The sequence below is a fragment of the Carettochelys insculpta genome, chromosome 33 (assembly GCF_033958435.1).
Source record: "Carettochelys insculpta isolate YL-2023 chromosome 33, ASM3395843v1, whole genome shotgun sequence".
Taxonomy (NCBI): Eukaryota; Metazoa; Chordata; order Testudines; family Carettochelyidae; genus Carettochelys; species Carettochelys insculpta.
This window is the reverse complement of record NC_134169.1, coordinates 121074-141089: the sequence shown is the minus strand read 5'-3', so window position 1 is coordinate 141089 and position 20016 is coordinate 121074. Positions and strand designations below refer to the sequence as shown.

The window sequence follows — 20016 nt, the reverse complement described above, 5'->3', positions numbered from 1 at the left end:
CACCCAGCCCTGCTTTCCTCAGACACCCCAAACTCCCACCCCTGACACCAGCAAGCACCCAGCCCTGCTTTCCTCACAGACACCCCAAACTCCCACCCCTGACACCAGCAAACACCCAGCCCTGCTTTCCTCAGACACCCCAAACTCCCACCTCTGACACCAGCAAACACCCAGCCCTGCTTTCCTCATACACCCCAAAGTCCCACCCCTGACACCAGCAAACACCCAGCCCTGCTTTCCTCATACACCCCAAAGTCCCACCCCTGACACCAGCAAACACCCAGCCCTGCTTTCCTCACAGACACCCCAAACTCCCACCCTTGACACCAGCAAACACCCAGCCCTGCTTTCCTCACACACCCCAAAGTCCCAACCCTGACACTAGCAAACACCCAGCCCTGCTTTCCTCACAGACACCCCAAACTCCCACCCCCAACACCAGCAAACATCCAGCCCAGCTTTCCTCACACACCCCAAACTCCCACCCCTGACACCAGCAAACACCCAGCCCTGCTGTCCTCATACACCCCAAAGTCCCACCCTGACACCAGCAAACACCCAGCCCTGCTTTCCTCATACACCCCAAAGTCCCAACCCCGACACCAGCAAACACCCAGCCCTGCTTTCCTCACAGACACCCCAAACTCCCACCCCGGACACCAGCAAACACCCAGCCCAGCTTTCCTCACACACCCCAAACTCCCACCCCTGACACCAGCAAACACCCAGCCCTGCTTTCCTCATACACCCCAAAGTCCCAACCCCGACACCAGCAAACACCCAGCCCTGCTTTCCTCACAGACACCCCAAACTCCCACCCCTGACACCAGCAAACACCCAGCCCTGCTTTCCTCATACACCCCAAACTCCCACCTCTGACACCAGCAAACACCCAGCCCTGCTTTCCTCACAGACCCCAGCTCCCACCACCCCAACACACTCATTGTGTCCTTGCTGTGCTATCCGTAGGGAGGTGCCCAGCTCTGACAGGCTGGGAGCCCCAAGGGCCCTTAGTCCAGGCTGCCTGCAGCTTGTGTCTGCTGCGACAGATGCCTCTCGGGCCGGCGGGGTGAGGGGGAAGAAGGGTCACGTTTTGCTGGGCCAGTTTGTGCCCCATTCCCAGCTGTGCATGGCCCAGCCCAGCCGCTGGGGGAGACCAGAGCCCCGGAGCTCGCCTGGGCGACAGCCCGTTCCCTCAGAGGCCGCTGCCCACGTCCCTGGCTGCAGCTGAGCCAGGACAGGCTGGACGGACACCTGCTCTGGTGCTTGGTCCTGCTGTGAGCGCTGGGGGCTGAACTCAATGACCCCTGCACTCCGTTCCTGTTCTGGGACTGTATGAAACTCATCGCTGCCGGGAACCGTTGTGCCGCTCGCCGGTGGCCAGGGATACCCAGGACAGGCTGGACGGCTGGTTAATTCCCAGCAGAGAGAAACAGGCCAAGCACCAGGCAGATGTGGCCAAACAACAGGGACCTGGGACCTGTGCCCACAAACCAGCCCATCAGTCAGAGTCTCCTGGCTCCCACCGCCCACAGGGAGCCACCGGTGTTTTCGTGAACTCACCCAGGCTCAGCCCTTCACCTGCAGGCAACAGCCCGGGGGCAGTTCTCTCAGCCCCAAACTGCCAAGCATCCATGGGCCTGGTTGGGATCCAAGGATGGGCTCGGATGTGTCCCAGGGCGGGGCCTTCCCTGCTGCACGGCCACAGGGCCTGGCTCAGAGCAAGGCCTCCGCCGACCAGCCGGCCACAGGAAGAGCTGCCCTGCACGGACGCCTGGGAGCCTGCACCTCTGTAACTGGCCAAGGAGAAACGCCTCGATCCTTGCAGCGTTGGCCGCTCCAGCCAGGCCTCAGCCACTACATCCTACACGCAGCTGTGTGAGCAAGCAGCCCGGGACTTGCCGCAGCCTGGCCTGGGCCCCTGCCTCAGGTGCCTGGGCCCCAGCTGCCCGGCCACAGGACGAGGGGGAATAACGGCCCCAGTCCCAGACTCTTGGAGCCCCACAACTCAGGGACATGGACGGGACAGGGGAGTGGAGCCCCCCAAGAGGGGACGCTCCCAGAACCCTCCCCAATGTCTGTCTGTCTTTCGGGTTAGGATCACAGGCGGGGTGGGGTGGGGTGGGGATGGGCGGGTGTTAGGGACTCAGGTTGGGTTGGGGTTGGAGGGGAGGATAGAAGGGTTGGGGTTAGGGGTTGGGAGGGGGTTTGGGTGGAGGGGGTAGGAAGTTTGGGGGTTCAGGTTGGGGTTAGGGTTTGGGTTGGGGGGTAGGAGGGTTAGGTTTGGGGGTTGGTGTTAGGGGTTTGGGTTGGGGTTTAGAATTGGGGTTGTGGGGTTCAGGTTGGGTTGGGGGCAGGAGAGGTAGGTTTGGGGGTTGGTGTTGGGGTGGGGTTTGAGGTCGGGGTTTGGTGGTTTGGTTGGGTTGGAGGTAGGAGGGTTAGGTTGGGGGGTTGGCGTTAGAGGTGGGGTTTGAGGTTGGGGTTTGGTTGTGTTATGGGGTAGGAGGGGTAGGTTTGGGGGTTGGTGTTAGGGGTGGGGTTTGAGGTTGGGGTTTGGTGGTAGGAGGGTTAGGTTTGGGGGTTGGTGTTGGGGTGGGGTTTGAGGTCGGGGTTTGGTGGTTTGGTTGGGTTGGGGGTAGGAGGGTTAGGTTGGGGGGTTGGTGTTAGAGGTGGGGTTTGAGGTTGGGGTTTGGGTGGGTTGGGGGTAGGAGGGTTAGGTTTGGGGGGTTGGTGTTAAGGGTGGGGTTTGAGGGTTCAGGTGGGTTGGGGTGAGGCGTGGGACAGGGTTCCCTGGAAGGTGCGAGCAGCCTCCCAGGAGTGATTCAGCCCCAGCCCCACCCCCACCTACTCATCATCAGCCCGCAGGCGGCACCTGTCCCCCTGTGGGCGTGGGGCGTCCGGCCTGGCCGCCCACGCCCAACAAAGCGTATTCCACGCACACGAGGAAAACAATCAGTAGACGCCTGCCTGGGGCAACCCCGTCCTCTGCCCCCGCCTGTGCCCCCCCCCCCCGTGTGCCCCGCCTGTGCACCCCGGCTGAGGGGCCTGGGGCCCGCCCCCACAGGAATGAAAGGACCCGGCAGCCACTCACGGACACCCCCCCACGCCCCCAGCCCCGCACTCTTGGTCCGAGTCACGCTGCCCGGCGCTGGGGGCGGGCCTCTGCCGCTGGCTCTGCCCCCAGACTGGCCCCGCCCACCAGGGTTGGGGCATAAGCGCTGATCAGGTGGACAGGACCAGCGCAAGTTTGAAGCGTGATCCGAAGAAGTCTTTCTGATCTGCCCATGACTAAATCCATCATTTGTAGAAGGGTGTTTCTGACAGCAAAGCCAACACCATGCTCTCTGGGTTCTTCTTGGGCTTTACCATGCCAGAAAAAGGTGTAGTCCTTTTCCTTTAGAGATCCCGAATCTGCGAGTCGCGTCTCTTGCAGTGCAGCGATGTCAACTCGGAGCCTCTTCAGTTCCTCGATGACAGCGGTCTTGTGGGTGTCACTGATGGCCTGAAGATCTTCAGTCAAGCCGGTCAGCATGGTCCGCACATTCCAGCAAGCAAGCTTAAATTGTTGATGTTTCTCATTTCTTGTTGATTTTCTTATTGGTTTGCGTGGTGCCCAAATTTCAGTCACTTGTCAGGCTCAGGAACCTTAAGCCTCACGCACCCAGCAAGGCAGGTGAACTGTGGTGGGACAGTACCCTATTGGCTGGGGGCTGCCCAGCTTGAGGCAGGCGGTGACTGTCTAGTGAGATGCGAGGATCCCTCCCACCATCGAAGGCAACCCCTGGCGCTCGTTCTCTACACCAATTGAGCAAGAGCTTATAACCGGTAACTGTTGCCTCCTGTGTTGATGCAACGCTGTTCAGCGATGCCAGAGTACCTCTCCGGGCGCGAGCCTAGGCATTTGTTATGGAGACTCTGGGCTGCCCAGACACCAGTGTCCACCTCTCGGCTTTACTGATATAGTCCAAAGGAGAGGATAACCTCCACGTCTGGTACCAGGTCAGCTGCAGGAGTTGCTGGGACAGTGCCAGAAGTTGACACCGAACCGCCTTCGGACTCCACTCTGGATTTTCTGTCAGGGTTTACTCCCTTAGCCTCTCTCCTTCCCAGGATAACCCACAAGGCAGTGGGGTGTGGAGAATGTGGTTAAGGATCCTACTACTTCATACCTCCCTGTCACCACGAGTCAGCATAGCTCTCTGTGGAGCAATGACCTCATATCCCTGGGACCCTCCTCCCTACCTTTCGCCCCCCCCAGCTACCATCACCATAGGACCCTCCCCAACCCACTACCCCCCCATCTGCTCCCGTGTCCGCCCTTCTCACTGCACTGGCCCCTCTCCCCTCAGCTGCTCTCAGTGCCCCCAGGTCCACCTTCCCCCATCGCTCTTCAGGCTCTTTTCTTCAGAGACTCCTTTTCCTGGTAGTGCTGCCTTGCAGGGCACAGGTGGAGCACCACACCTGGCAGGGAACTCCCCCAATTCACACCTTGCAAACTGCTCTTCTCTGCACAGCACAAGCTCAGGCTCTGCAAAGTGACACAGCTGCACAGACAGACAGACAGACAGACATTCACTCACCCACCAGCTCACCACGCAGCCCCCCAAATCCCACACTCGCCCAAGCTCCTCCAGGACGCTTTGCCCAGAGGCGAACTCCCTTCCCTGTTCGCTGGGAGCTCCCTGCTCACAGGGGGAGCTGCTGGCTGGTCGGCCTGGCTCAAAGCGTCGCCTGCGCTCTGTTCAGCCCTGGAAGGCTCACCTGGCCGGGAACGCCCCCCACTTAACCCCGCCCACCAGCAGCAGGTTGCCGCCCGCGCCCACCGCGGCAGCTCGCTGCCAGGTTCATAGCGCATGCGTGGTGGCCCGCTGGTGGCGCAGACTACAATTCCCAGCATGCCCTGCGCGCGGCGCCCGCCGAGCATGTGCAGTGGGGGGGGCGCCCATTTCCCCGCGAGCGGGGGCTGGAGCGAGTTGCGGGTCCCTTGTCGGCGGGCGAGTGCGGGGTCAGTCCTTCAGCACGCACCCTCCGGTACTGCGTTCCGGTACTCCCTCCTCCGCCCCCGGTACTGCGTTCCGGTACTCCACCCGTCTGCCCCGCCCCCCCCCCAAGTACTGCGTTCCGGTACCCTGCCCTCTGCCCCCGGCATTGCGTATCAATACCCCGCCTCTTCTCCCTCCGCTACTGCGTTCCGGTACTCCCTCCTCCGCCCCCCCAGTACTGCGTTCCGGTACTCCACCCGTCTGCCCCCCCCCCACCCCCAGTACTGCGTTCCGGTACCCTGCCCTCTGCCCCCGGCATTGCGTATCAATACCCCGCCTCTTCTCCCTCCGCTACTGCGTTCCGGTACTCCACTGCCCTGCCCGCCCCCCGGTACTGCGTTCCGGTATTCCCTCCTCCGCCCCCCCAGTACTGCGTTCCGGTACTCCACCCGTCTGCCCCCCCCCCCCCCCAGTACTGCGTTCCGGTACCCTGCCCTCTGCCCCCGGCATTGCGTATCAATACCCCGCCTCTTCTCCCTCCGCTACTGCGTTCCGGTACTCCACTGCCCTGCCCGCCCCCCGGTACTGCGTTCCGGTACTCCCTCCTCCGCCCCCCGGTACTGCGTTCCGGTACTCCCTCCTCCGCCCCCCCAGTACTGCGTTCCGGTACCCTGCCCTCTGCCCCCGGCATTGCGTATCAATACCCCGCCTCTTCTCCCTCCTCCGCCCCCCGGTACTGCGTTCCGGTACTCCACTGCCCTGCCCGCCCCCTCCCGCGGCATTACGTACCGGTACCCCTGACCGCCCCCCCTCCCCCAGTACCGTGTCCTGGTACTCCGCCCCGCCATCACCTACCGGTATCCCGCCCCTGCCTCCTCCGGTACTCCATCCCGCCCCTGCCTTCCGCAGCATTACATACCAGTACCCCGCCTCTCCTCGCCCCAGTACCGTGTCCCGTCACTCCTTCCCCTCCCCCCCGGCATCACCTACTGGTACCCCGCTCCCGCCTCCCCGGGTGCTGCGTCCCCTCCCCAGTGCTGCGTGCTGGTACGCCGCCCCTTTCCCCCAGTGCTGCGTCCCCTCCCCAGTGCTGCGTGCCGGTACGCCGCCCCTTTCCCCCAGTGCTGCGTCCCCTCCCCAGTGCTGCGTGCTGGTACGCCGCCCCTTTCCCCCAGTGCTGCGTCCCCTCCCCAGTGCTGCGTGCTGGTACGCCGCCCCTTTCCCCCAGTGCTGCGTCCCCTCCCCAGTGCTGCGTGCCGGTACGCCGCGCCTTTTCCCCAGTTCTCCCCCCGCCCCCCTCCTTCCGCTACTGGCTGGGCTCTTAGAGGGAATAAGCCGTCTTGTCGCACCTGACGCTGAAAGCACGTCCCCTAACAAATAAAACAGCTCGTCATTGTGGTGGGTGCGGGCGGCTTGTCCTTCTGCGAAGCTGCCGACGAACATAAGAACCCACTTTGGGCTCTTAGAAGACATTGCCGGGTAAATGACCAGTAAATCGCACCCCTGAACCAGGACTGGTGGCTGGAAACAAACTTCACTGGAGGGCAGGAAGTTTGGCCGCACCCATGAGAAGTGGTGGTCCAGCTGAGTGAGATGATGCTGGATTACGGAGGTTGCCAGACGAGGGAGGTCCGGATGAGTGTTGAGGGGCGGGGGGTGCTCAGGGCAGGGGTCAGGGGATGGGTCTGGGGTGTGTTGGGGACAGGCAAAGCGGACATTGAAGTTGGTGGGAGACAAATTTAAGAGCGGAGACAAGCACCACTAAGCCAATGCAACGCGGCTCATGTTGACCTCGTGTCGGCCAAGCCTGGGGGGTTTAACGCCAACCAGACTGACTTCTGATAAAGACACCGAGTCTTCCCCAATGTGGCAGAGCCCAGGATGTCACATCTGTGGGGGGTGCTGGTGCGTGGGAATGACCAAATCCCCTTCAGAAACCTCTCCTATGTCTCTTCCCGCCCTGACAGGCCCCAGGACAATGTCCGTGTTCTGCTCTGGATCAGCCCATCCTCCCAGGACAGGGGCCATGGTGGCGGCGGAGTTGGCTGAGGTAGGGGGTGATCTGGGAGCTGGTGCTGGGCTCTGGCTGGCGGGAGACGGACAGGAGCTGTCGGAGAGGGGTGGATGTACCCTGGGCGGACAAGGGGAGTGGATGAACCTGTGAGAACTCATTGGCATTAGGAGCATATTGAAGGAGTACATTCCTTGTTTGCAGGACTGGAAATTACCCCCTGGCCAGGGCTGCAGACACTTCCCAGACTCCCAGAGCTGCACCCCAAACCGACTGACCCCTTCCTTATGTCTCCCTCTCCCCAACTTGGTGTCATCTGCAAACCGCATCCGGGATGCTATGTTCTCTGCCCAGTAGCAAGGTAGATAGCAGAGGGCCGATGGCTGATCCCTGTGGGATGCCGATGGAAATGCACCCCTGTCCAGAGGTCCCCAGCTACACTTGGAAATGTAGCAGCCGGTTTTAAATCAAGCTGCTCTGTGTCATTTTAATTTTGGGCTGTTGTAGTGTAAATATGCTCTACCAAGTCACACAGCTTGGAGCGTGCTACCCAAAGCGTGGTACGCCAAAGGGTTTCTCCGGGTACCCGGCAGAAAATAAATGACTGAAAATCAGGCGACACGCGCTAGGACAGCACTGGGAGATGGGCTACGCTGAGATGGCCGACGTCCCGAAAGGGGCACACACACGTTTTGAGTATGGGAAACACTGTCGCAGAGAAATTGAAAGATGCACTCCTCCCTCGCTGTACAAGCACAATTGGTTCCCAGCTTTCTGCTCGCAAGAGGGACGCCAAATTCCCATTAAAGTATGTGTAAGAGTCTCTGATTCCTTCCAAGGGCTCGTAACTCTGGGAAGGGGTGGCAGCCTGTGCTGCTGCTTTTGAGAGGTGAGAGAACCTTGGGGGGGGGCGGGGTTGGGGAGGCTTAAAGGCTGGGGGCAGTTTGGGGCCATGAGCATGAAGGAGGGTTAAAACCTGGTGGTGGCTTGGATCCATGGGGCGGGTAGCGGGATGGGTTCAGGCTGCTGTGAGTTGGATCCATGGGGCGGGTAGCGGGGTGGGTTCAGGCTGCTGTGGGTTGGGTCCTTGGGGCGGGTGGGAGGAGGTTCAGGCTGCTGTGGGTTGGGTCCGTGGGGCAGGCGGGGAGGTTCAGGCTGCTGTGGGTTGGGTCTACAGAGAGTGGGGTAAGGCTCATATTAGTCGAGGGGAGGAGTTCGCTCGTCTAGTGAACAAAGGTAGGTACACGTGTCCCTTGTTTAGTGAGCACTCGTATGTAAAGTACTTGTTTAACGAGGGACGAGTGTATTACATTAACGCTCATATCAACCAAACTTCTAATCTAATAAAATCCAATTTGTGAGGATCTATTTTCCCTAAATTTGTGTTGAACGGTATGAACGCGAGAGACTCAATGTGAGTTGACAGTGTGCCCTTGTAGCCAAGAGGGCTAACGGCATACGAGAGTGCATTAGGAGAAGCATTTCCAGCAGATCTATAGAAGTGGTTGTTCCCCTCTCTTGGGCACTGGTGAGGCCACATCTTGGGTATTGCATCCAGCTCTGGGCCCCCCAGTGTAGGAAGGGTGTGGATGCATTTAAGCAGCTCCAGTGGAGAGCAACGAAAATGATGAAGGGTCTGGTGCACAAGACCTGTGAGGAGAGGCTGAGGGATTTGGGCTTATTTAGTTTACAGAAGAGAAGACTGAGCGGCAATTTGATGGCAGCCTTCAACTTCCCGAAGGGGGGCTCTAAAGAGGGTGGCGAGAGGCTGTTCTCAGGGGTGTTGGGTGGCAGGACAAGGAGCAAGGGGCTGAAGTTACAGAGGCAGAGGTGTAGGTTGGATATTAGGAAAAATTCTTTCCCCGGGCGGGGGGTGCAGCACTGGGATGTGTTACCGAGAGCAGTGGTGGAACCTCCATCCCTCGAGGTTTTGAAGTCCCGGCTTGCCCGAGCCCTGGCTGGGATGATTTGGTTGGGGTTAATCCTGCTTTGAGCAGGGGGCTGGACTCAATGACCTCCTGAGGTCCCTTCCCACCCTGGGAGCCTGTGATTCTGTGGCCTCCTGTGGTTCCTTTGTTTCTCCCTATGAGTTTTCTACAGTTCCGAGTTTCTGACTTTTTCCCCCCTTGACTTCCTCTGTCTTCCTGTGGCTGGTTTTCTCCATTAGATGATCTTGTCTGGAGGGTTTTTGGGTTCTCGCCGTGAGGCCGTCCCTGAAGCTGTTTCCTGTGTCCGTGTCTGACTGTAGTCATGTGATTGAGGTGATGACCCCTGCCCCTCTCCGGTGGACATGAGGGTCTGTTATAATGTGGCCCCTCCAGGCTGCTCTGAGCAGGGTTGGGGTGGGACTGGGCTGACCTGTCCCTCTCAGAGCTTCCCGTTTCATGGCCCTGCTCCCCTGGGAACCCTGCATTCAGCAGGTGCTGAGCGTTGGATTTCTGCTCTTGCAGGGGCCGGTGACCTTCGAGGAGGTGGCCGTGTACTTCACCAGGGCCGAGTGGGCGCTGCTGGGCCCCACCCAGAGAGCCCTCTACAGGGCCGTCATGCAGGAGAACTACGAGTCCGTGGCCTCGCTGGGTAAGGATTCACGCCTCCACGCGGCCGTGTCTTGTGGTTTCGCCCGTGTCTTTTGTTCCTTTTGGCATCAGGGGTCTGAGCCGGAGAGTCTGCGCTTCCCTGGCGATGCTTTTTCCAAACTTCTCAGAAAACTGTTGTTACTCTTTGGGTCATCAGGACGTAACCGGCACCCTCCTTGTGGGGACTCGGGGATCATTTCCGGCTCCCATCTCTAACCGTCCTTGTGCCTCCGTGGGGGAAGGGAACCAAGTTTACTCCTCTGTAGGGAACAGTGTCCCTTCCAGTGGTCTGAGGGGTTTGCAGGGCCTTACCCACTGGAAGAGCTGTACTCGGTCATACCCTTAAACGTGTAAATGTGTTTAGCAGCAACAAATCAGCAGCGTACACTCATCCCTCGTTTAATGAGTACTTTACTTCTGAGTACTCACTAAAACAAGGAACATGTCTACCTACCTTTATTCACTGTATGAGTGAACTTCCCCCACTTATATGAGCAGGGTCCCCGGCCGGAGACCCGGAGCTGCAGCCTTCTCGCTCCCTCCCTCCCCTCAGACACGCAGCTGTCTGACAGCCCTTCGGCTGGCGGGGGGAGGGAGAAGGCTCTTAGCCTGGTTCCCTCCCCTGCAATGGCGGGAACGTGAAACTGACCAGCCATGAGCTGATCTGTTTTCTGGCCCCGCAAGCCATGGGGAGACTGGAACCAGCCTGCCCCTGGCACTGAGCTCCTGCCACTCTGGGAGGCAGGAAGCTGACGAGCCCTGGTGGTTCCTGGCTCCCCTCCCATTGTGGGAAAATTCAAGTTATGCAGGGGTTGCAGGAACAACCCCTGGGTAACTCCAGGGTTTAGTGTATTTGACCCCTGCCCGCCCCACAGACCTCTCCTTCGGCCAGGTTTTAATTGCCCCCCACAGTCCCAAACTGTCTCCAGCCTTAAACCTGTCCAGCAGCCACAAACCACCTCCAGCCTTGGACCCGCCCCCAGCAGCTACAGGCACTCCCACAGCATTAGATCCCCCCAGCAGCCCCTAACTTCCCCCAGTCTTACACCCCCCTTGCATCCATCAAGAGCCCCAGCCTTAGACACTCCCCTTCCTCCCCCAGCCTATTCACTGGGGCTACTAAGCTGCATGGCTCCCCCAGCCATTCTGCCCCCAGCAATTAACTCCAGTGTTAAGGTTTCAGCACCTAGGCATAAGGTAATTGCTATCGCTAGTGATAGAGAGAGCCACCATCGCCAGCAGTTATCACTGTTGATAGATATCTGCCTGAGGCAGCAGTGTTAAGAAACTGCACATGGCTTCTCTAACAGCCACATGCAGCTGGGAACTGCCCAGCTGGCCAGCTTTAACAAACCGAATGGAACCCATGGGCTGGGAATCCCTGCTCTGCATACATACGCTGCATCCTATTTCCGGTACCAGACTGTTCAAATACATCAGCAAAGTACCTAAACTCAACTGGTTCATGTCAAGTTACAAGCCCTTGGAATGAACTGGAGAATTTTACATGCGTTTTAATGGGAATTTAGTGTCGCTCTTACGAGTTCTCTCCGACGAGCAGGAATTTGGGAGCCAATTGTGCCCATGTCACGAGGGATGAGTGTACACATGCCCAGCGTCTGATGCTCGCCACTCCTAGCAAAGACAGGAGAACAGCCGGCCTGGGTCAGACCAAACGTTCATCCAGCCCAGTGTCCTGTCTGCCAGCAATGGCCAATGCCCCGTGCCCCAGAGGTGGGAATCACGAAAGTGATTGCTCTCCTGCCATCCGCTTCCAGCCTCTGCAAACCAGAGGTGAGGGACACCATCTCTACCCCTCCTGGCTACTAGCCATTGGTGGCCCGAACCGCCGTGAGTTTATCTGGCTCTTTTTCTGAACCCTGATAATGTCCTGGGCTTCACAACCTCCTCTGCCAAAGAGTTCCACCGGCCAACCCTGTGCTCCTTCAAGAAAATCTTCCTTTGGTTAGTTTTAAACCTGCTGCCCATTAATTTCATCAGGTAACCCCTAGTTCTTTACTGATGCAACCAAGTAAATAACTTTTCCTTAAATGCATTTTCCTCACCAGCCGTGATGGTGTAGACCTCTGTCTGATCCCCGCTCGGTCTCCTTCTTTCCTCAGCTGAAAACCCCCCGTCCCTTTCATCTCCCTCCATACAGCAGCCGTTCCAAACCCTTATCGTTTTTGTTGCCCTTTTCCAAACCTTTTCCAATGCCGAGTTTTATCTGTTTGAGGTAAGGCGACCACCTCCGCACACGGTGTTCCAGATGTGGGCATCACGTGGATGTATGTAGATGCAATAAGATATTCTCCGTCCTATTCTCTATCCCTTGTCGAATGATTGAGTCCTCCCACTGTTTGCCATTTTGACTGTGGCAGCACCTGGACTGACTGTTTTCAGAGAACAGATGGACTTCTTCCAGTGTCTGGCCAGGGTCCGCTCTTGTCTGGAGCTTCGGCTTTTGCAGGCCATGCAGAGATTAAAAGTGCTGTCCCCTTCAGTCTGGAGCGGTATCTCAGAGTTAGGTTCCAGAGAGCCCAGCTTCTGAACCCTGCTACGTAATTGATATGAGGGGTTCTCTTTTCCCCACCAATTATTTTACTTAAAACACAGCTGTGCAAACCCAGTAGCCAATCATTTTCGCTGTGCAGGGATTCACGTGCCTAAGACCACCTCCATGTGAGCTTTCGTGTCTTTCAGAGTTAGTTGAAGCTTCTTGAGGTCTGTTCACCATTGTCCTGTCAGGCTAGTAACAGAGAGATAGCCGTGTTGAGCTCTCTGTTGTATTCAGATTCATCACACTAACATGTAGTTTGAACTGGGACACCAATTACCTGGCCCATTATACGGACTCTTTTACATACTTTGTTTTATCTGACTCTTGACTTCTCCCCCTGCCCCCCCCTCGCTGTCCCTCTTCTCTTCTGGTTTACTCACCTTGATTACAACCTTTCCAATTTGTCCACCTTGATAACTATTTTTGGTTCTCTGTGCCTTAAATATTGAGTCTGTTCTGGTCTGGCTCTGGTCTGAAGAAGTGGGTCTGCCCCACGAAAGCTCATCTCCTAATAAATTATTTTGTTAGTCTTTGAAGTGCTACTGGACTGCTTTTCTGCTGTGCAGTTCTACCCTGCCAATCAGCCAGAGCTCCTGCCTCTGCCTCTTTAAAGTACGCTTTCCCGCAGAGTGTGGGGTTCCCAGGCCCTGCACGTCATGCGCAGGCTCCTGTGACTCTCACTCAGCAGAGAGAACGGGGGGTTATTCGTCGACATGGACACAGCGTTGGACAGACTTGTCAGAACAGAAGCCAGAAGCCGTCAGGACAATCCGTCTTGGAGAGGGGGGCCCTGAATCAAGCCCTGGCCCCCTTCTTCCCTCTCCAGCCAGACCAGCCTGCCCTACTCCACAGCTCAGTGCTAGTTCAAACCAGCCAGGCCCCTCCTCCTGCCTTTGTCCTGTTCCCCAGGGAAGAAAGGGGTCACCTGGTTGCCTAGGTTACAAAGAGCCTGGAAGGCCATTATCCACGTGCGAGAAGTCGTGACAGTGAAACGCCCATCACCACTATGCACTGATGCTGTGCGTAGGGAAACTGAGGCATCCCCCTTGGGTTGCTACAAGACAGTAGAAAACACATGCAACCTAACCGGGGGGCTCAAGCCCTCCCACGCCCTGCTGCGTCACACACACTCTATATAAGATTTTGGTAGCAACAGCCAAACCTCCTCCTTTTTCATTATCAGACGGAAACTGCAGAAACTCAGGCTGAGCTCCTCTGCCGTCTCCACGGCTCTGTGAGCATTGGCTTGTCTCCGGTTAGTGCAGCTGCCATTGGTGCTTTTCTCTGCCTCAGCGATGGTCGAATTCTCCCAACGCCGTAGCTTTGTCTCCAGCTTGTGGTAGCTGCGCACTCGAGATGGCTGTGGCTCACGTCCAGCCCGGGCCTCTGATTACATGGCTGTGCTGCTTCGTTGTGGAGCCATGTTGTTGTTTCTGAGCACCCAGTGCAAGTAAGGCCTGGGGATGCAGTTCCCACGACATCCCACCCAGCAAGCCCCTCGCTCGCTGCAGCGCCCAGCTCAGGGCCCCGGGTGGTGACTGAGCGGACGGGATTCCTGTCTGCGAGTTGCGCTGGCGCTGTCTGTGCGGCGTGGGGGGACCCACCCCACATCCAGGTGCAGCCAGGCCCCCTCCTTGCTTGCCTGCCCCACTCCGTCCCTAGGAGACACTTCCTGTGGGTCACCACGGGCCCCGTCAGCTCCTGGCCACCCCCCACCTCTCCTATATCAGACTTAACACCTCAGAGTGCAGCTGCTACAGCAGAGCCTGAGGCCGGTCCGTGCCAGTGCCAGTGCCAGTGACACGGCCCCCTGCAGCAGCAGGCGTGTGGGCCTGGCAGTAGGTCTCAGAAGGGTACCGAGCCAGCCCGGCCTAGGAGACCCAGAGTGACAGAAGGCAGCATCTGGCATCCGCTGCACGGGCAATGAGCGCGTCTCCTGCCTGGCCGCAGAGCCGCGTACAGACCAGGTGCCGTTCACCGGGGAGACTCCTGGGCCTCCTGATGTGTTCAGCACCTTCCTGGCACTGGTGAGGCCACAGCGGGAGTGTTGCGCCTGCTTCTAGGCCCCCAGCACACAAGGATGTGGGGGCATTGCAGATAATCCAGCACAGGGCAGAAAAATGCTTCAGGGGCTGGAGCGCGTGACCCGCGAGGCGAGGCTCAGGGAGCTGGGCCTGTTTAGTTTGCAGAAGACAAGAGCGAGGGGAGATTTGATAGCAGCCTTCGACTCCCTGGAGGGGGCTGCGTGTGCCGCTCCTGGATTTCTGCGTTCGATACAAAAGCCATTTCTGTCACCATTGTGTACAATTGGCACCGTTCTGTGTGCCCGGTGGCCCGAGAGAGGGGTGGAATGACAGCTGGTGGTGCCCTGGAACGGTGTTACTTGGACGTCTGTGCTGCATTTGTAGGTAAAGTTATTGCTATGGGCTCTGCGGCTGTATTAGAAATGTTCTAGAGCTCAGCATGCGCAAGCCGGGATGTGGCCGCCTTCCCGGTCAGGAGATGCACTAAACAACAGCCCAGACGTCGACTCCCCGTACTGTGTAAATGGCCTGGGGCTTGCTGGCAAACTCGGCGACCAATGGCAACGTGCCACAGCAGCCCACCTGGTCAGGCGGCCCTGCATGGCCTAGGGAAGAGAAAGGGGATTTCCCTCCACAAAAGAGCGCCAACGGCAGCAGCACTAACCGGAGACAAGCCAACACTCACAGAGCCGTGGAAACGGGGAGACGGCAGATGAGCTCAGCCTGAGTTTCTGCAGTTTCCGTCTGATAGTGAAAAAGGAGGAGGTTTGGCTGTTGCTACCAAAATCTTACATAGAGTGTGTGTGACGCAGCAGGGTGTGGGAGGGCTTGATCCCCCCCGGTTAGGTTGCATAGGTATGAAGAAGACCTGAGAATCACCATTTTGTCTCCAGACTTCATGAGCTGAGCCTACGTGACCTGCGGTCCCACCCCTCTGAGGGCTGAGCTTTCAGAGGCGGCGTCTACACTGGCAAGCTCTTTTGACAGCGTTTTCGAAAGGAGGGGGCTCTTCTGAAAAGTCGCGCGGAGCGTCTGCGCACAAGAAGCGTTCTTTGGAAAGCAAATGTAAAGAATGTGGCGCCCCTTTCGAGATTGCTCTTCCTGTCCCATTACAGGAGGAGCACCCCCTTTCGAAAGCAAACGTGCAGACGCTCCACAGGTCCTTTTTTTCCTGAAAGAGCAGTCCTCATGGGGCCTGATTTTTCGGTCCCTGGCCCGTTCTTTCGAAAGACTGGGGGCGGTGTGGGCGCTCTTTCAAAAGAGCAGATAGGCACCTTTGATCTGCTTTCTTCACGTGTGGACGCACTCTTTGAGAGAAGCTCTTTCGAAAGAGATCTTCCAGAAGGGCTTCTTTCGAAAGATCTCTGTAGTGTAGACGTAGCCAGAGATTTTCAAGCCATCAGCTTAGAATGTTGCTGGCCTGCATCAATTGATGTATGGAAAGTACCACTTTCACAATCTTTCCCTCTCAGCCTGTTCTTTCTTTCTTAATAAACCTTTAGATTTTAGATCCTAAGGGGCAGGCACAACATGCTGTTTTGGGTAAGACCCAAGTATATATTGACCTGGGGGTGTGGCTGGACCCTTTGGGACCCGGAAGAATCTGTGTGGATTTGGTGAAATAGGTTTTAATAACCTCTCACCTGAGTCAGAAGGTGGCTGGTTTGGGCATTAGGAGCAGCTGGAGAATCTGTGGGTTTGCTTGTGTGGCTTCTGGCTGGCCGGTGGGTCTGGAAGAGGTACTTCTGTGGCTGGGTTGATTTGATTTATGGAGAAGGAAATCCCACCCTGGGCTGTAAGTGGCCCAGTTTTAAGCAGTACACCTGGGATTGGCTCTCTCTGCTGTGCCCAGAACACCCCTTCATATTACAGGGGTCTCCAAAGAGGATGGCGAGAGGCTGTTCTCAGTGGTGATGGATGACAGAACAAGGAGTAAGGACCTTAAGTTTCAGTGGGAGAGGTGTAGGTTGGATATGAGGAAAAACTCCTTCCCAGGAGGGTGGAGAAGCCCTGGAGTGCATTTCCAAGGGAGGTGGTGTAATTCCCTTCCCTAGGGGTCTTTTTAAGTTCTGGCTTGACCAAGGCCTGGCTGGGGTGATTGAGTTGGGGCTGGTCCTGCTTTGAGCGGGGGGCTGGACTCGATCTCCTGAGGTCTCCTCCAAGGCTACAATTCTGTGGGCTAAGGGTTTTACCTCAAGTGAAGATGTGATCATTAAAGTTTTAGAAAGCAAATTATCTTTATTTCTCATGTAAATATGGGAAAGAACCTGGCTGACTCTTCACTGCTTTATACTTCTAATGAAAATCTCTTGCTTTGCCATTAAACCTCTCCGATTTGTAATTGGCACGAATACAGCTGAGCACGGAACCGCTCCCGCGAAAGTAGCCGGTTCTTGAATAGTTATACGGGCAATAGACCTTGAGGGATAGTGGACCTCTCAGACGTGAGCTGTCTAGCAGGGGCTGCTCAGGGCAGAACACGCACTTGGGGGAATGTTTTGGGACCGCCCTGGACATACGGACAAGTCTGGTGGAGGCCAGTGTGACTGGAATGTTGCTGACAGCTGGGCCAGGGTGATAGAGGTGCACAGACATTCAGGGCATGACTGGTGTCCGAGCCGGCTGTTTGCTAGTGGCCCAAGCAGAGCCACACAGCACAGCATTGTGAAGCGCCTAGGGTTACAGGGCAGGTGGTGACATCATGTTTTTGGGGTCTGGACTGCGCCCTGGCACGTGACAAGAGTGTCCCCCAAATTCACTTGATCTCACCTGTTTTCTGTCCCTGGCACAGGGTTTCCCATTTCCAAACTGGCTGTGATCTCCTGGCTGGAGCGAGAGGAGGAACTGTGGGTCCCAGACCTCCAGGGCTCTGCAGAACGAGAGAGCCTGGGACCCGCCTGCACAGGTGAGGAATTGGTTAAAACCAACGCAGAACTTGTCCCTGCATTAAGGACAGGTTTGGGATCCCTACAAAGCCCTCGTGAACACTCGGCGCTCAAGGTCGTTTTCAGGAAACATGGCTCCCTCTTGGCAGACTTCACTTCTTTCTCCCTGAGATTTTGGATAGGCTGTAGACCCAGACTTGGGCCCTCGTCTCTCACTGGGGAGAGGCTTGGGGGAGATTCAGCTCTTTCTTTGGTCTCTCCATTTATTTTGGTCTGTGATTTCTCTCTCTGACGGTAAGTGTACATTATGCGGAAGACCGACCTGCTCAAAGTTGGTATTCCGCAATTCGATTTTATGCACCTGGTAGAGATACACAAAATCGAACTATCTGGGGTCGGCAGTTGGTCCCTGAACTCCTCAGTATCGGGAGGTGGATGGGAGAGGTTCTCCTGGTGACCTCTATCTGTGAAGACAGCCGGGTAAGTCGCTTACAGATAAGTTGACTCTAGCTATGACTTACCGGCCTAGCATAGACCAACCCCAAGGTTCCCTGTTTCTCTGCCGAAGGCAGCGACCTGTGTCTGGTTTCTCTCTCTATCCTAGCCGCTGATGGGAAGGTGGAGGAGGAGAAGGAGGAGGAGGGTCCTCGGCGACAAGATGCTGGGCAAGTGGAGGCACGTGGGCCATTGTCGGAAAGGCCTAAAGGAAACAGTTGTCCACAGACAACATCCTGTCAGAGTCTGCGTGGAGCAGAGAATGTCAGTAACGGCTCCCAGCTTATTGGTCACGAGAGAATTGCTGCGGAAGGACCACCATACACCTGCCTGGAGTGCGGGAAGACCTTCCAACACAACTCCGTCTTTGTCATCCATCGGAGGACCCACACGGGAGAGAAGCCGTACGTGTGCCCCGAGTGTGGCAAGGGCTTCAGTCGCAGCTCCAACCTCATCACCCACCACAGGACCCACACGGGGGAGAAACCCTACGCCTGCCATCAGTGTGGGAAGGGCTTCAGCCGGAACTCGGAGCTGGTCGTACACCGGAGAACCCACACGGGGGAGAGGCCCTTCTCTTGCTCGGAGTGCGGGAAAAGCTTCACCCGGTGCTCAGAGCTCAATAAGCACCAGCGACTCCACACCGGAGAGAGGCCCTACCGGTGCCCCGAGTGCGGGAAAGACTTCCCGTACAGCTCCCAGCTCATCACACATCGGCGACTCCACACCGGAGAGAGGCCCTACCGGTGCCCCGAGTGCGGGAAGGGCTTCCCATCCAGCTCGCAGCTGGTCTCGCATCGGAGACTCCACACCGGAGAGAAACCGTACACCTGCCCCGTGTGCGGGAAGGGCTTCCCTTCCAGCTCGCAGCTGGTCTCGCACAGGAGAACCCACACCGGGGAGAGATCTTACCTGTGCCCCACGTGTGGGAAGAGCTTTGGCCACAGCTCGCAGCTGGCCACGCATCAGAGAACTCACACGGGGGAGAAACCCTACACCTGCCCCGAGTGCGGCAAAAGCTTCAGCCGCAGCTCCAACCTCATCGCCCACCACCGGACCCACACCGGGGAGAGACCTTACACCTGTCAGGAGTGTGGGAAAAGCTTCAGCCGGAGCTCTGAGCTCATCAGACATCACAGGATCCACACAGGAGAGAGACCCTACCCGTGCCAGGAGTGCGGGAAGGGCTTCACTCGCCATTCAGATCTGAGCAAGCACCAGCGAACCCACACTGGAGAGAGACCCTACCAATGCCCGGAGTGCGGGAAGGGCTTCCGTTACAGCTCGCATCTTGTCTCCCATCGGAGGACCCACACGGGGGAGAGACCCTACGCATGCCCGGTGTGTGAGAAGGGCTTCAGCGACAGTTCCCAGATGATCACACATCAGAGAAGCCACACAGGGGAGACCCCATACTCCTGCCCCGAGTGTGGGAAAAGCTTCAGCTGGCACTCCAACCTGATTGCCCATCGCAGAACCCACACGGGAGAGAAACCATACACCTGTCCTGACTGTGGCAGGAGCTTCAGCCGGAGCTCCAACCTCGCCGCACACCACCGGATCCACACTGGGGAAATGCCCTACCTCTGCCCCGACTGTGGGAAGAGCTTCAGCCGGAGCTCGGAGCTGGTCGTACACCGGAGAATCCACACGGGGGAGAGGCCCTTTGCTTGCTCAGAGTGCGGGAAAGGCTTTGTTCGAAGCTCGGAGCTCATCCTACATCAGAGAATCCACACAGGAGAGAGACCTTACCGATGCCTGGAGTGCGGGAAAGGCTTCAGTTACAGCTCACAGCTGGTCTCCCATCAGAAAAGCCACACAGGAGAGTGACACTGGGATTGAATTTGGTGTAGAATCCAAGGGCTGGATGGGACCTCAGGAGATTATGTAGTCCAGGCTCCTGCCTTAAGCAGGATCAACCCCGACTAAATCATCCCAGCCAGGACTTCAAAACCTCTAGGGATGAAGATTCCGCCACCTCTCTCGGCAACGCGTTCTGGGGGTCCATCACTCTCTGGGTGAAATTGTTTTTCCTAATGTGCAACGTACACCTCCCCCTCTCTAACTTCAGCGATTGCTCCTTGTTCTGCCATCTCTCACTACTGAGAACAGCCTCTCACCACCCTCTTTAAAGCCCCCTTCAGGGAGTTGAAGGCTGATATCCAATTGCCGCTCAGTCTTCTCTTCTGCAAACTAAACAAGCCCAAATCCCTCAGCCTCTCCGCATCAGTCCTGTGCTCCAGCCAGACAAGAAAATGTACAATTGACTTACCTGGCAGTTTCTTCCATCGACCTCTCTTACTCCTCGCGATATTGGTATTACGCAGTGGAGACACACCCTAAGAACTCTTTGCAGTTCAAAGCTCACCCGGCCTGTTGTGAACCTGCTCTCAGAATTGTCTGTATGTAGGTTCAGCTTTTCTCCTGTGCTCTTCAGTTACATTTCTTTAGTTGAGAAGAATTGTCTATTTGGTAAAATCCAA

The 20016-nt window shown here is 57.2% G+C and overlaps 1 protein-coding gene across 1 annotated transcript in view; it reads left to right on the top strand.

The window, feature by feature from the left end:
• Window positions 1-19994, top strand: part of LOC142005156 (uncharacterized) — a 74169-nt gene extending 54175 nt beyond the window's left edge. Inside the window, exons 17-21 of the mRNA XM_074982844.1 lie at window positions 4881-5031; window positions 6950-7032; window positions 9444-9570; window positions 16945-17058; window positions 17643-19994. Coding sequence (XP_074838945.1) covers window positions 4881-5031; window positions 6950-7032; window positions 9444-9570; window positions 16945-17058; window positions 17643-19363 — 2196 coding nt within the window. The 3' untranslated portion in view covers window positions 19364-19994. The remainder of the gene's footprint in view (window positions 1-4880; window positions 5032-6949; window positions 7033-9443; window positions 9571-16944; window positions 17059-17642) is intronic.
• Window positions 19995-20016: the final 22 nt, after the last annotated feature.